This window comes from Panthera pardus, unplaced genomic scaffold (assembly GCF_024362965.1).
Source record: "Panthera pardus isolate Hobbes unplaced genomic scaffold, ASM2436296v1 HiC_scaffold_3, whole genome shotgun sequence".
NCBI classification, from domain to species: Eukaryota; Metazoa; Chordata; class Mammalia; order Carnivora; family Felidae; genus Panthera; species Panthera pardus.
In genome coordinates this window covers 26,323,211-26,337,290 of record NW_026526876.1, presented here as the reverse complement: position 1 = coordinate 26,337,290, position 14,080 = coordinate 26,323,211, and the positions used below count along the sequence as shown (strand labels likewise).

General features: G+C 38.5%; 1 protein-coding gene across 5 annotated transcripts in view; it reads left to right on the top strand.

Moving 5' to 3' along the window:
* HELZ (helicase with zinc finger) overlaps positions 1 to 14,080 on the top strand; it is a 159,765-nt gene that overhangs the window by 76,382 nt on the left and 69,303 nt on the right. For 4 of the 5 annotated variants that reach the window (XM_019466462.2, XM_019466464.2, XM_019466463.2 and 1 more), the window contains 4 exons: positions 3,560 to 3,739; positions 4,260 to 4,364; positions 10,862 to 11,040; positions 13,872 to 13,990. In XM_019466462.2, the coding sequence (XP_019322007.2) occupies positions 3,560 to 3,739; positions 4,260 to 4,364; positions 10,862 to 11,040; positions 13,872 to 13,990 (583 nt within the window). The remainder of the gene's footprint in view (positions 1 to 3,559; positions 3,740 to 4,259; positions 4,365 to 10,861; positions 11,041 to 13,871; positions 13,991 to 14,080) is intronic. The other variant, XM_019466466.2, reaches the window with a different exon arrangement.

Genomic DNA, 14,080 nt, shown 5'->3' with positions numbered 1-14,080 from the left:
AGGTTATAATTTAGAGCTGGACTATGTCAGTAGCCTTCTAGTCGTTCTTCTGTCCTGCTGGCTGCGTTTCCGTTCTCTCTGGTCCAGCCCACACGTTTCTTCCAGTTAGTTTGCTAAAGTAATCATTTCGTTTCACTGCTTACAAATCTCTGAAGGCATCTCCTTGATACGTTGATAGTTTGAGCAGCTGAACACCAACCCTTTATGTGGTTCCATTGGCAGGGTTTTCCAACAGTAGCTTCAGATTTCTTTTATTTTTTCTACTTGACACTTCCTTTCTCCCTCTAAACCCCCATGTTCTAGCTGGATTGGATCGCCTTGAAGTTTGTTTAATTGGCCCTATGCTTAATTTCTTACAAATTAAAAAAAAAATTGTAAAAGTTACATAACACAAAACTTGCTCTCTAGACTTTTTTTTTTTTTTTTTAACTTTTATTTTAGGGGGAGAGATAGAGGATAGAGATACATCGCACAAGTGGGGTCGGGGCGGGGTGGGGGAGAGAGAGAGAGAGAGAGAGAGAGAGAGAGAGAGAAAGAGAGAGAGAGAGAATGAATATGAATCTTCAGTAGGCTCCATGCTTAGCATGGAGCCTGATGCAGGGCTGGATCCCACAACCCTGAGATCATGACCTGAGTTGAGATCAAGAGTTAGACGTTTAACCGATTGAGCCACCCAGGCGACCCCCCCCGCCCCCCATACCACTGTAATTTAAATAGTAACTAAACGGTAACTGAGGGTAGGAACATACTCAGAAGCCATTAGCCATTTAAAATCTTTTCTGGGATAAGGTGGAATATAGATAAATGAAGTTGAGAAATTATTCTTGAGCATGTGGTCTCTGAAGTAAATGTAACAATGCATTAGACCAGGGGGAAAAGGACATTGGATTAATTTGGTTCAGGGATTAAATATTTTTTATTCAGAATAAACTTGGACAGACTGTCTTCCTTTAAACCGTGAAAATCAGAGATAATTGGCATGTGTACTGTAAGTCCTCTTCCCTTTATTGAGCAGGTGGTGTAATAAAGACAACTTGTTGGACTCATTGGCCTTCTTCATTCATGACCAGAAACTGTAGAAGGGACTGACACTGATGGTTTCTCATCTGACATGAAATATTTGTTTACACTAAAGCAGTTGATGAGTAGAATGGGCTATATAAATAAAATACAGAGGAATTGTATTTGAGAACTGTACCCATAAATCTGTCATTAATCCCTTAGATTTATACTTTTTTATTTAACCTACTGTTTGTCTTATTTATAAGGTCATTGAAGTCATCAAATATGAAGAACTGGAGGGTGTTTTTAAAATTTTTGTTTGTTTTTGAAAGTGTGTATTAGCCAAGTAACCTCTCTCAGTCAACGTAGTAATAGAAGCTAACGTTAGTTGAGCACTTACTGCTCAGTTATTTCCCTAAACAGCTTGCATGTATTCTCATTTGATCCTAGAATGACCATCTGATGCACATGTCATTATTTCCCTGTATAGATAATGGAGCCATTGGGGTCAGGTATGAAAGCAAGTAACAGCTTACTGAACTAACCGTGGCTTAAACAAGTAGAGATAGAGGCCCAGAGGTAGGTGGTCTGGGACTTGCAAGGACTCTGCAGTACCGTCAGGGACCCAGGTCTCATCTCCTCTGCACCATAGAGCATGTTGGTTTCCTTCTTGATGTCCATTACCTCTTATGGCAGCTGCAGTTTTACTTACCACGAGCTCATTCCAGCCAGGTGAAGGAGGAAGGCAGAGGAGCAAGAAGGGCTTTCTTCTGTGAGGCTTTGTTTGTGTTTTATTGAGTACAGAAGCCCTTCTGAGGTACCTCTTCCTGTATCTCATTGGGCAGAATTGGATATTTAGCAGAGGAGGCTGAGGAATGGAGTGTCCTAGCTGTCTAGGCTCAGCAGTAGAGGAAGGCAGAGGGGATGCCATGGATGGTTTGGGGTAACCGTTGCACAGTTCTCTCTCTAGATTGGATCTGGGCTTAGTGATCACCAAACGTAATTTCCTCTTTACGGAAAATGGAACACTGCTATGTTCTGGCAGAATTACGAGTCACTGAGCTGTTTAACGATGAGAGATTCTTTGGAGTAAAAAGCTTGAGCTTTAGTGGACGGTTGCCAGGAAAACCAGTGCCACTGGTCAGAGTTCTTTTGTTTCTTACTTAAAACTTTTAAATTCCAGAAAAATAAGTAGTGATGTGTTTGTATAGTCAACGTTTATTTCCTAAGGTTTTACATTTCCTAGGAGACCTTCATTTGTTTGAAATTATCTGTCTGAATACAGCATCAGTTACAATTTTTTAAAACTGAAAGTGTTAAGAGTTTCCATGAATAACTAGGTTCTGATATAAGTAGAGTATAGCCTCTGAGAGAAGGAATTTTCCTCTAAACCATGGTCTCCTGTTGCAGGATTATTTTGTAGGCACTTTGATTGTAAATTTTCTAAGAGTCTCTTTACATGCCCGTCCTATTTTGGTTCACATCCCTAACATTTTTACCATAGTTGTTGCAATATTTAGTATTTTAATGGTAGTTGTGAGAAAGAATGCTGTTGATTCTCTACTTGGTTTGATCCCTTTCAGCATCTGCTGTCCATTTAAATCTTCGAAACTTAGCCAAGTCGTAGAAGGGACGCTCATAAGATAGATCTCATTACAGCAGCCATTTGTGCTACCATGACAGGTGTTCTCTACCCTGCAAAGTAGGACATATGTATATTATGTGGGAAAATATTAGAAAACAATTCGTATTGTTTGGCGTTTGATATCTTTTTTTAAAAAACTGCTATTTTCTGAATTCGGAACTTTGTGATATTTGAGTATCTCTCAACCAAGGACGTAGAAGTTTTTTCTTTGCCTCTTGTTTTAAACTTCACTAAAGAAATCTTTCCGTGAACTAGAATTTGAAATTCGGTTCGTCTCCCTTTTGCATTTTACTTGCTAATGTGAAGAAACTAATACTTCTTTATTACCAGAAAAGTTTTCGGATACCTTTATGTAACAGGGAAATTACATTTTTGAGCCATTGCCATTACTATTTATAGACATGGCAGCAGCTAGACTTGTGTGCTTTCTAAAGTTATCAGAATCTTTCTGCACTTGGAATAGGACAAAGTAATTAAAGTGAGTTTTGATCAACAGCCTGTGCCAACTCTGTTGGGTAGTTTTCTAAAAAGAAGTTATAGAATAAGCATTTGTTGTTACAGACACTGTTTCTTGAGTATTAAAAAAAAGTTGTTTTTTTAATGTTTATTTTTGAGAGACAGAGCATGTGTGGGGGAGGGGCAGAGAGAGGGACACACACACACACACACACACACACACACCCCCAAAGCAGTCTCCAGGCTCTGATCCGTCACCCCAGAGCCCGATGCGGGGCTCCCAACTCACGGACCGTGAGATCATGACCTGAGTTGGAGTTGGACACTTCACCGACTGAGCCACCCAGGCGCCCCTGTTTCTTTAGTATTTTTAGTGGTTCCATAAAATTAAGCATCCTCTTGTGTTTTGTTTATTAAAAGATGCATGTGTTTAAAATAAATTTTTATTTCCTATAGACAGTGGGACGAGCAATTGGATCCTCGGCTGAATGCAAAACAGAAAGAGGCTGTTCTGGCCATCACAACTCCTCTTTCAATCCAGCTGCCTCCCGTCCTCATCATCGGACCCTATGGGACAGGCAAAACGTTCACTCTAGCTCAGGCCGTCAAGCACATACTCCAGCAGCAGGAGACGAGGTGAGATGGTGCTATGTGTGCTCCGATTTCATTAGGAGGGCACGACCTCTGTTCTTGTTGTGAATGCAAAGCTAAGACAATTTTTAATTCAGCTTGGAAAATTAAAAAAAAAAAAAAAAAAAAAAAAAGACCCACACCAAAACCCCAAAGGACTAAAATTTGAATTCTTTCAAAATATACTGTTTTTAAAAATTGGCAATGTAGAGAATGATAGCTTTTACATAGCCATCAAAGCTCCAAGACTGCTAAGGAATTGTGATATATGTTAGAGCCAGACGAGTTGGGCATATAAAAAACATTTTGTGTGATAGATGTAAAAAATGATTTGGGGGAACCAGTTTCCTCGACAGCTTAAAGAGTAGTACAGTCTCCTAAAAACATCACTGAATGATATGTAGACAAGACTGAGTAGGCTGAGGGGAATGTGTAATGTTAAGATGGCCGCTGCTTTTGTTTGGTATTCTACTGCTTGAATAGCTTTGTGTTTTATCATTCTTTTTATTTGCACCGTTTATTTCAGCAGGATTCTCATTTGCACCCATTCTAATAGTGCTGCTGATCTCTACATAAAGGATTATTTACATCCATATGTAGAAGCAGGCAATCCCCAGGCAAGACCTCTCAGGTATTTTTTTAAGGCTTATTATGTATCTGTATCATACTTTGTTATTCTTAAGAAAAGGTGTCTGTAAAGATTTTAGTAACTTCGAGAATACAAAATCTTGAACTGTGTATTGGCATTTGGAGGTTATGCCTTTTGAAGAAGCCATTTAAAATTAAGGAAAAATTTAAAAATCTTCGACCATTCATTTCGTAAACATTAAGCAAAGAGAAAGACATCCTTTTTTAAGTTTTGTATGTAAAAATGTTGAGCAGATTTTGATGTGTACCTCTAAAAGCTACTATGATGAAATAATATAAATATGATTTGTTTAAATCAAATTTAATTAAAATTCTAGCATAGTTTGCATGGCAGAGTAGTCATGCAGTGGTCATAAGATTTTGACTGTGATCATGCAGGTAATTGCATAGGAACTACCCATTAGAGACGCATGAAATACTGAAGTGATCTCTGTAACAAAATGTAACTGACTGGTATTTACAACTTTTTGCTATCATGTAAGAGACAAAGTGTAGAAGAAACGTTTACGTTGATATAGAAAGGTCCTTTTGAGTGTATATGGATATAAAATGTACTTAAACACAGATTGTGGGGGAATAAAATCCTTTTCTTCAGAAAACAATAAAGAATCATTAAATGGTTGTTTATTACACCATTTGCTTTCATTGTTATATGAATTAATGTTTAGTTTTGCCATTTTACAAACTAATATGTCATGCCCTGTGTTGTTTGAATACAATTATTGTTTATCAGTTAATTTCTAACCACACTTTTGAATCATAATCCACTAACTTTTTATTTCTAGTTGAGTCCAGGCATGGAAAAATGAGATTATGCTATTTAATTCTTAATAAGCACAACCAAAGCCATTTGAATGGTTTTACAGTTGCATAAAGAAGAACAAAAGAGAAAAATGTGGTGTGACCTGCTAACACAGGGTTTTATGCCATACTTTGTTTTAACTCTGGAAGATAAATTAGAGCAGAAATAATCCAGTAGAACCCGGTTGTATTTAATAAAACATCACCTATGTATAACCACTGTAAATGAAAATGAAAAGGTGGTATTGATCAGTGGATAAGTTCATCAGTACCTATTTTGTGTCAGATTCGAATCTTTTTTAGTCATAAGTGAAAACTCAGTAGTGAGTAGCAGTTTTGCTCTGAGTGTCCTTACTTTAATGGAGGTGTTTGTTTTGTTTGCTTTTATTGTTGGTGTGTGTGTCTGTTTATGTTTGTGTATGTATGTGTTATATGGGGATGGTGACAGCCTCAATTATCGAGGTGTACTTGACTTAGAAACAGTGGAGGAAAGCCCCCTGGAATCTTGATCGACCTAGGATAGGTCATTTGATATTTGGGGCAGAAGAGCCCCACCATGGGACTAGCATTGTGTTTAGCTTTTCTCATGTAAAGTAATGTTTTGGAGGTTATAATCCACATAGTGCATTGAAATCTGTAGAATAAGAAGTTCTGTTTCAATAGGGTCTGTATAGTTGTAGCGGTCCACAAACAGAAACTCGCCTCTAGCAGAAAATCTCACCTCTCCACACATCTCAAGAGTGGTTCAGTCAAAAAGCTGGAAAAATATCTACATATAAACTTCAAATTATTTTATTTAGTAAATGGGATAAAATAAGAAAAGTCTTGACTTTCCTAATAGTTTCTTTCCATAGTTTTTCTCTTTGGGAAAGGTGTCAACTTGTAAATGTAGTTCCTAGGAGGATAATGCATTGAATAATTACAATTTATTAGTGCCATCTGTTACTACATTAACTCAGATTAGTTTACAATTGCCCTGCTAGACCTCGAACACGAGAGGTTTGGGAGATGGGATAGAGGGCATTAGAACGGCTGAGCACTCTGGGGAGATTAGCTTTATCTGAATTGTCCCAGGATGCAGGGGAAAGAACACAAGAGGGCACCAAGTGTCTGTCTGTGACTTGGAAGATGTGCTGTCTCTATGATGTAAGAGTTTGTCTCCTGCACCGTGTAGCCCCGAGTGGGCCCTGGTAAATGCCATAAAGTGTGGAAGTAGTCATAAGCATTAAATCGCAGTCAGTATGTTTAAATATAACAACACACTTTTATGGTTGAAATGTATAAAATTCAGTATTACGTGCCAGGAGTTGAGCTTAAGATATTTGGGGATGGAGGTTTTAGAAACCATTTTAGATTACATTTTGTTTTGGTTTTTATTTCTTATTTCATTAGAATTAGTAGACTTTAAGATGGAAGAGAGAGGAAAACACAGTTTCTGTGTGTGGTTCTGCTGATCAGTATCTGGTTCCGGCAGATTCCTTAGTAGATCGAGGTCCTCTATGGAAAGTGTATGTTTATTGCTTTCTGGGCAAGTGGAAGGTATTTATTGTTCTATATAGATTTTCAAAGTAATAGATTTTATTCTGGGATCAAGTCTTTCTGATTCTGTAGTGTCTTGAGTAATAACATTTTGCTGGGTTGTTTATTGCATATGAATTCAATACATGAATAAAATTTCAGTGAATTAAGATTATGTATTACCAGACAGTCTCCTGCTCCACATAATTCATGTGGGATCTCTGGATGGTTTGTTTCTAGAAGTCTGTAAATTACTTAATTGGTGTCATATTGCATACTGTGAGCTTGAATATGTCACTTGTCACTATTCTCCAGTTTTGAAAATGTTGGGTGTATTTTTTTTTAAAGTTTGTTTAGTCATTTTGAGAGAGAGAGACAGAGGATGCAAGCAGGCAAGGGGCAGAGAGAGAGTTGAGAGAGAGAGAGAGAGAGAGAGAGAGAGAGAGAGTCCCAAGCAGGTGTTGCACTGTCAGTGTGGAGCCCGACTCGGGCCTCGAACTCACAAACCGTGAGATCATGACCTAAGCTGAAACCAAGAGTCATATGCTTAACCAGCTGAGCCACCTGGGTGCCCCTGTTAGGTGTGTTTTAGATAATCCTATAGACAGTGTCCACCTTAACTGTTGTGCAAAATGAAAGTACCAAGAAAATGTTTAAATTGTTTTGAAGTCAGCACTAGAATATTGTATTTTTAAGGAAATACAGGCCTAATGATCAAACTTTGTCTTTTTGTTAGCTTCAACATGAGGTGGCTTTCCAAGGTAACTGCAAAAAAAGTCAGTAGTGAGACTTAGAACTTCAATTTTTATTTTTTCTTTGAGGGAGAAGTGGTACTTGGCATGAGTTTTGATGAATAATTTGAAAAACCATTTTTCCAATTTTACCATGGAAAGTATGGAAAATCTAGAAACTAAGGAAGAAAATAAAAATTATCTATAATCTCACCACACAGAGATAAATACTAATAACATTTTGGAGTTTAGTTTCTAGTAATTTATGTGTTTAAACACGTATTTTAGTTAATGGAATCAGAATTTGTAAATGATTTTTTATATATTTGTAAAATGAGATTTTTCATATATTTAAAAGTAAATTCTGCTTTGTTGATCTGATTAAACATTTTTTATTAAAACCTAAAATATGTTGTTGAACATTTTTGCATATTTTAGAAGTGATATTGGTTACTCTTAGCAAGTTTATAGTCCTTCCTATCCAAGTAATGTGTTGTTGTTGTTTTAAGTTTATTTATTTATTTTGAGAGGGAGAACGCACGTGCGTTGGGGAGGGGCAGAGAGAGAGAGAGAGAGAGAGAGAGGGAGAGAGAGAGAGAAAATCTCTAGCAAGTTCTGCACTGTCAGTGCAGAGCCTGATGTGAGGCATGAACCCATGAACTGTGAGATGATGACCTGAGCTAAATAAAACCAAGAGTTGGATGCTTAACTGACTGAACTACCCAGGTGCCCCCAGAGTAATGTTTTTAAAATACATTTCTTTTTTTTTATTTATAGAAATAGTCATATATTTCATTTATATATATATATAATGAATATATATATATATATATAATGAATATATATATTTCGTTTATAGCACATGAGCAGGGGAGGGGGGCAGTGGGAGAGAGAGGATCTTAAGCAGGCTCCATGCTCAGCGTGGAGCTCAGTGTGGGGCTCGAGCCCATGACCCTGGGATCACGACCTGATCCAGAATCAAGTCAGATGCACAACTGACTGAGCTACTCAGGCATCCCAAAATATATTTCTTTACTTTTCTCTTATAATTTATACTTTGGATATTTATTAAATACCTTTTTTTTTTTTTTTGTGGGAGGGGGGCTTTGCTTTGCTTAAAAGCAATAACCAGTTCTAAGTGTTTCATGAAGAACACCTTTTAGAAGATCCTGAGATTAGGATTTGTGCATATTACATTTGAGCTGCCTTTGAAATATCCTAAAGGAGACAAGTGTTAAATAAAAAGTTGGATAGCATCCTGGAGCTCAGAGATGAGGTCGTGGCTGGAGAGAGAAAAACGTGAGTTATTAGAGTATTTATTGGTGGTGATCAAAACCATTGGCCTGAGATCGTCAGGGGGAGAACAGAGGCCAAGAAGAGGAGTATGTGAAGACTAAGCTTGGAGGAGCCCTAACCCGGGGAGGAAGAAGGAAGGCAAGGAAAGGTTGAGTCGTGGAAGCTGAGGGAAGAGAGTGTTGCGGGGAGGGAACGAGCACAGAGCTGGCTGCTGCTACCACATCAAGTACCTTGATGGGCCTGGAGAGTGTCTGGAAGATTTAGTGACACGGACGTTTATGTCCCGTGATCAGACCGCACACTCTCCTGAGTTCTTTCCTACTTCTTTGACTGCTTCTTGCCAGTTTCCTTTGCCGTATCCCTCTCCTTTTGCCATCAGTAATTCTCCCAACTAGTTTCTTTTTTAGCTACATTTCCTCTCCAACTGATCTCATATAGTCCCCTGGTTGAAATAGTATCCCAATTGTATAGGTCTTGTCCCGGATATTCTTCCGAACTTCAGACTTCTGTATCCCCCTGCTTATTGGACATCCCCCGTGGATGTCTGCTACTGAATTTGTCCAAAACCAAATTCTCAGTTCCCACTTCAAATCTGTTCCTCAACTTTCACCATCTTTGTAAACACCACTGTCGTTCATCCAGTTTCAAAGGCACAGAATCATACTGTCTTTTAAACTGCACATCTGGTTCACCAGTCAAGTCCTGTCAGCATTACCTTCAAAGTGTATAGTGAATCCAGCCATTTTCACATCTTCACTGTTATCACCGTGGGCCAGGCTGCCCTCTTTTCTCTTCCGGACCCTTGCAACAACCTCCTAACTGGTCTCCCTGATTCTCTCCCCTGCCCGTGCCTCTGCCCCGGTCAGTGGTGTATTGCAGCCCGCTTGTAGTGGCTTGTGAGAGCCAGTCATGTACGTGCCTTCCCAAGTTCATGTTCAGTGACATCATGTTGCTAGCTTGAAATTGGCCATGGTAGTAGATTTTATACCACAGAAGTCAGCAAACCCTACACGTCAGCTCCACCCCCACCCTCCAAGCTGGCTGTTCAGCGTTTATGAGCACCCCACTGTCTGGCCTACAAAGTACCTCCCCAAACAGTGTATTCCGTATAGAGCAATAGAGTGGTCCTTTAACAACATAAGTCAGAATATGTGACTGCCCTGTCAGAACTCTCTGATAGCTTTCCATTAAAATCACAGTAAATCAAAGCTTTTATGAAAGCTTGCAAATCATGTGATTTGCCTCTGTGCTTCCAGCATGGTGGACACCAATAGATCTTTGTTGTATGTGAGTCGGTTAGAGATGGGTGGTGGGAGGTGGGTGGATGGATGGATGGATGGATGAGTCGTTTCTGTACCATTTAAGTAGTCTGTTGCATGAGGCCTGTTATTTTTCTTTTGCAATTAATGGAAGAGATACTCTTTTTTTTTTTTTTTTAATGTTTTATTATTTTGAGAGAGGGAGCAGGGGGAGGGGCAGAGAGAGAGGGAGAGAGGATCCCAAGCAGGCTTCATGCTGTCAGCACAGAGCCCGACGTAGGGCTCAAACTCACAAACTGAGACATGACCTGAGCTGAGCTACCCAGCTGCCCCGAGATAATCTTTCTTAAGATTTTCTGGTTTTCCATAATTTAAATTTATTTTTAAATGTCCTTTAGAACTTTAGATAGAGGTCTGTTTACATATAGGTGTAAGAATATATTCTGCTGGGAAACGCAGATAACTGTAGGTGCACAGCTCACTGTTTTTTGTTAGCATAGATAATTGCAATATGAGTTAAGTATATTTTTATAAGAATATTCTAGAAAAAAAGTAACTCCCCAGGGGGAATGTTTCGAATTTTAAAAACTATAGTGCTTATGAAACTGTGTATCATTGTGCTGTAAGGTTAATCTGAACACTTAAAAATAAATACTTATTTTGTGACCGTGCATATGCTTTCTTCTTGAATCCTTTTTTGGTAGGGCAAAGTCACAGCTGTATGTTAAATTTTAATTCAGTAGAGTGTTAATGGTTATCGGATTTATTTGTGAATTTCCAGATACCATAGTCTTCACATAATAATGTCATTTTTTTTTTATAATGCTGGTAAGATGTTAATAAATATAAATAGGAAATATTGTCTTCTTTTATAGGGTATATTTCAGAAATCGCTGGGTAAAGACTGTCCACCCAGTTGTGCATCAGTACTGTTTGATCTCAAGCGCACATTCCACCTTTCAGATGCCACAGAAAGAAGATATTCTTAAACACCGAGTGGTGGTTGTTACATTGAATACTTCCCAGTACCTCTGTCAGTTGGACCTTGAACCTGGTATGCTGACTCAAGACACAGATAGGGTGTCCCTGAATGCTTGGGGCCTCTGCATTCAGTTTAGACCAGGGGTTGGCAGACGATAGCCTGCGGGCCAAACCTGGCCTGTTGTCTGTTCTTGTAAATAAAGTTTTATTGGATGGAACACAGCCACGCCTGTTTAACTGTGTATTACCTATGGGTGCCTTTGTGCCACAGCAGCTGAATTGAGTAGATGAAACAGATTGTATGGCCAACAAAACCTAAAATATATACTGTTTGGCCCTTTTACAAAGGAAAAAAGAAAAGTCAACCCCTAGTTTAGACTTTTGAGTGACTACTGTTTTATTTGTTCTCTGATCAGATGGCATTTACTTACTACCAGTCATGTGAAAAATTCAAATTTGGATAGTAGTGCTTTTTACAATTTTCTCAAGTTTTTGTTGTAAAATACTTTCATAGTGTAGAGACAGCAATCATGATAGATTTTTTTTTAGACATACTATTAAGATTATATTGAAGTACAGGAATCTGTAAAGTCAAGCTAATATTATATGAAGTACAGATACAAGGTGACAAGTAATTCTGATACATAATGGCAGAACTTAACCATCAAAAAGTGGTACCACTTTAAGGTATTTGCTTTGGAAGGATATTCATTTATTACTGCCATATTATCATGGTCGACATTGCTCAACACTTTTGCTCTCTCCTTTTGGAATTGCTTTCAGAGCCAGTGACAGATTCTTATGAACCTTCAAGTCCCTGGAAAGTAGATACTGTTCTCTTCACCTTGAATTCCTGGCATCTGGCCCAGGGTATAGACACCTGGAGGCCCTTGATAAACCTCTGTTTATCTAAAGTGAATGAATGGTGGCCAGACTTTTTTTTTTTTTTTTTGAGGGTAGATTTAATTTCAGAAGAGCTTCAAAATCTTTCTGAGACATGTTTGGTAAATGAGGTAGGTGATCAAACTGAGCAACACCATTAGGGGTAAAAAAAAAAAAAGAGAGAGAGAGACGTGCCTCTCATGTAATGAGACTTATTTTCTTGTGCACGCAGCTCATAGCTGGCTGGTGAGGGCAGTTACAAAAGCAGAGTTTCAAAAATGTTTTGAAAAGTGACTGCATCATTGGAATGAGTTCTATTTCCTCCCAACTGACTTCTTTGAATGGAACAACACTTATTTGAAATGTAAATTTTGGTATGTTTATTTAACAATCAGTCTCATTACTTTATGGTTCTACTCTGCCTGTGTGCCCTTAGATGAAATGCCCAAACCTCCGAGGCAGTAGAGTTTTGTGAGAAAGTTAAGAATGGCTTTGAAGAGCAAGAATGTAGAAGAACACTTACAAGTCGCCTGTGTGCTTTGTTCTGGGTGTTTATACCTGATTTCATTTCATTCAGCCCTGTGGAGGGAGGGTTCTTCTATAGATAAGGCTCTGGCTCCATTAATTTGATTAATTCAAGTTACCTTTACTAGCTTTTAGCAATAGCTATAACAGTTTCATGATTTATCCCGTTGCTGATTCAAGCCTACCTCTGTTTAATTAAAACGTTATCTAATGAAAACAGTAGTTTTCAAGTAATTAGTTTTGTAGGACAAAAAGCACAGAGTCTCCTTAACAGGGGTCTATATCATGTTTAGGCCACTGTCAGGAAATAGACAACAGTGATTGATACATACACTATCAACCATAGCCATTTGTATGAGTGGATGATATGGGGGGCTATTACTTCCGGTCGGTACGATTTAGAAAGTTCCCAACCTCAAGGCAAGTTGCGTTAGAAAGTTGCATAAAAAGATAGTTTGGAACTTGCTGGTGTACATAGAAATAGAGGGTAGGTTCTTGGACCCTCCTCACAGGCAGCTAGCTAATTAACCCAGCAAGGTTTATAGCTTGTCATTTTGTTGAGAAACCATTTTGTTTCTTTGCTATGCTAATAAAAAGAAGACCCCCTTCTTCCTGCCTCGGTGTGTTGACAGTAGGGCAGAACATTTTCCTTCTCCACGTTGAGACCGTGAGGAGATTTTTGCCTCTTTCCATCCTTAGGGGCAACAGGACTTTCTCTTCCTTTCTGTACCGGAATCCTGTGCCCCAGTGTGAGTGGCGGTGGCAGTCAAGATGTGGGATGTCTCCTACTGTGGGGTTTGCATCTGGGGGACATTAGATGACATATGTTTTTGACATTCACCTTTCACTTTTTGCACACTAGTGATTCCCCCTCCCCAGCCAGGGTAGGCTCTTAAGACTAAACAATTTTATCAGTCTGTCTAGCCACATATACAAACACATGAAACAAACCCTAAATAATCAAATTAGTGAATCTGCTAATCAGTTACCCCCTCCCCTTTGTTTCAGTAAAGGTTAGATTATAACTTTCTCCCTTATATTAGATTTTAGGTATGATTTCTTTATTTTAATGTTTAATATGCATGGTAAAGCTAGAATTACTTATAAACTACCATTATTTTAGTTTCGATGTTTCACCACATAAATAGTGAGAAGACTATCAGTGTTTAGTTGCTGGTCCTTCTTTTTGGTGAAAAGCTGCTATCTTGTACTTCAAACATCTTTTTTATATATACTCCATCAACTGTTAATCTTGGGGCCCTTAGCATCAAATACCATTTCATATCTATTATTGGTTAAAATGGTTATTTCCTGTCCTCTCTGTTCTTTAAATAATGATTTAAATCGACGATTTTCTAAATTCAGGATTGGCTTAAAAGTACCCCTAACTCTGAAATCAGCACACTGAAGTCTTTCCTTAGCAGAAAAGAACAGAACTCCTGCTACCTTTATTGCTGTTTTAAATCTGCCTTACTGTGTTTATACTGTACTTTGTAGGGTTTTTTACACACATTCTGTTAGATGAAGCTGCCCAGGCCATGGAGTGTGAAACCATTATGCCTCTAGCGTTAGCAGCTAAAAATACGCGGATTGTCTTGGCTGGTGACCACATGCAGGTGCGTGCCCTCTGCGTCATCGTCGTGAAGGGACTTCTAAGTACAATTTCCTGTTTAATATTCTGTTTTCTAAAACATCCCTTGAAATTG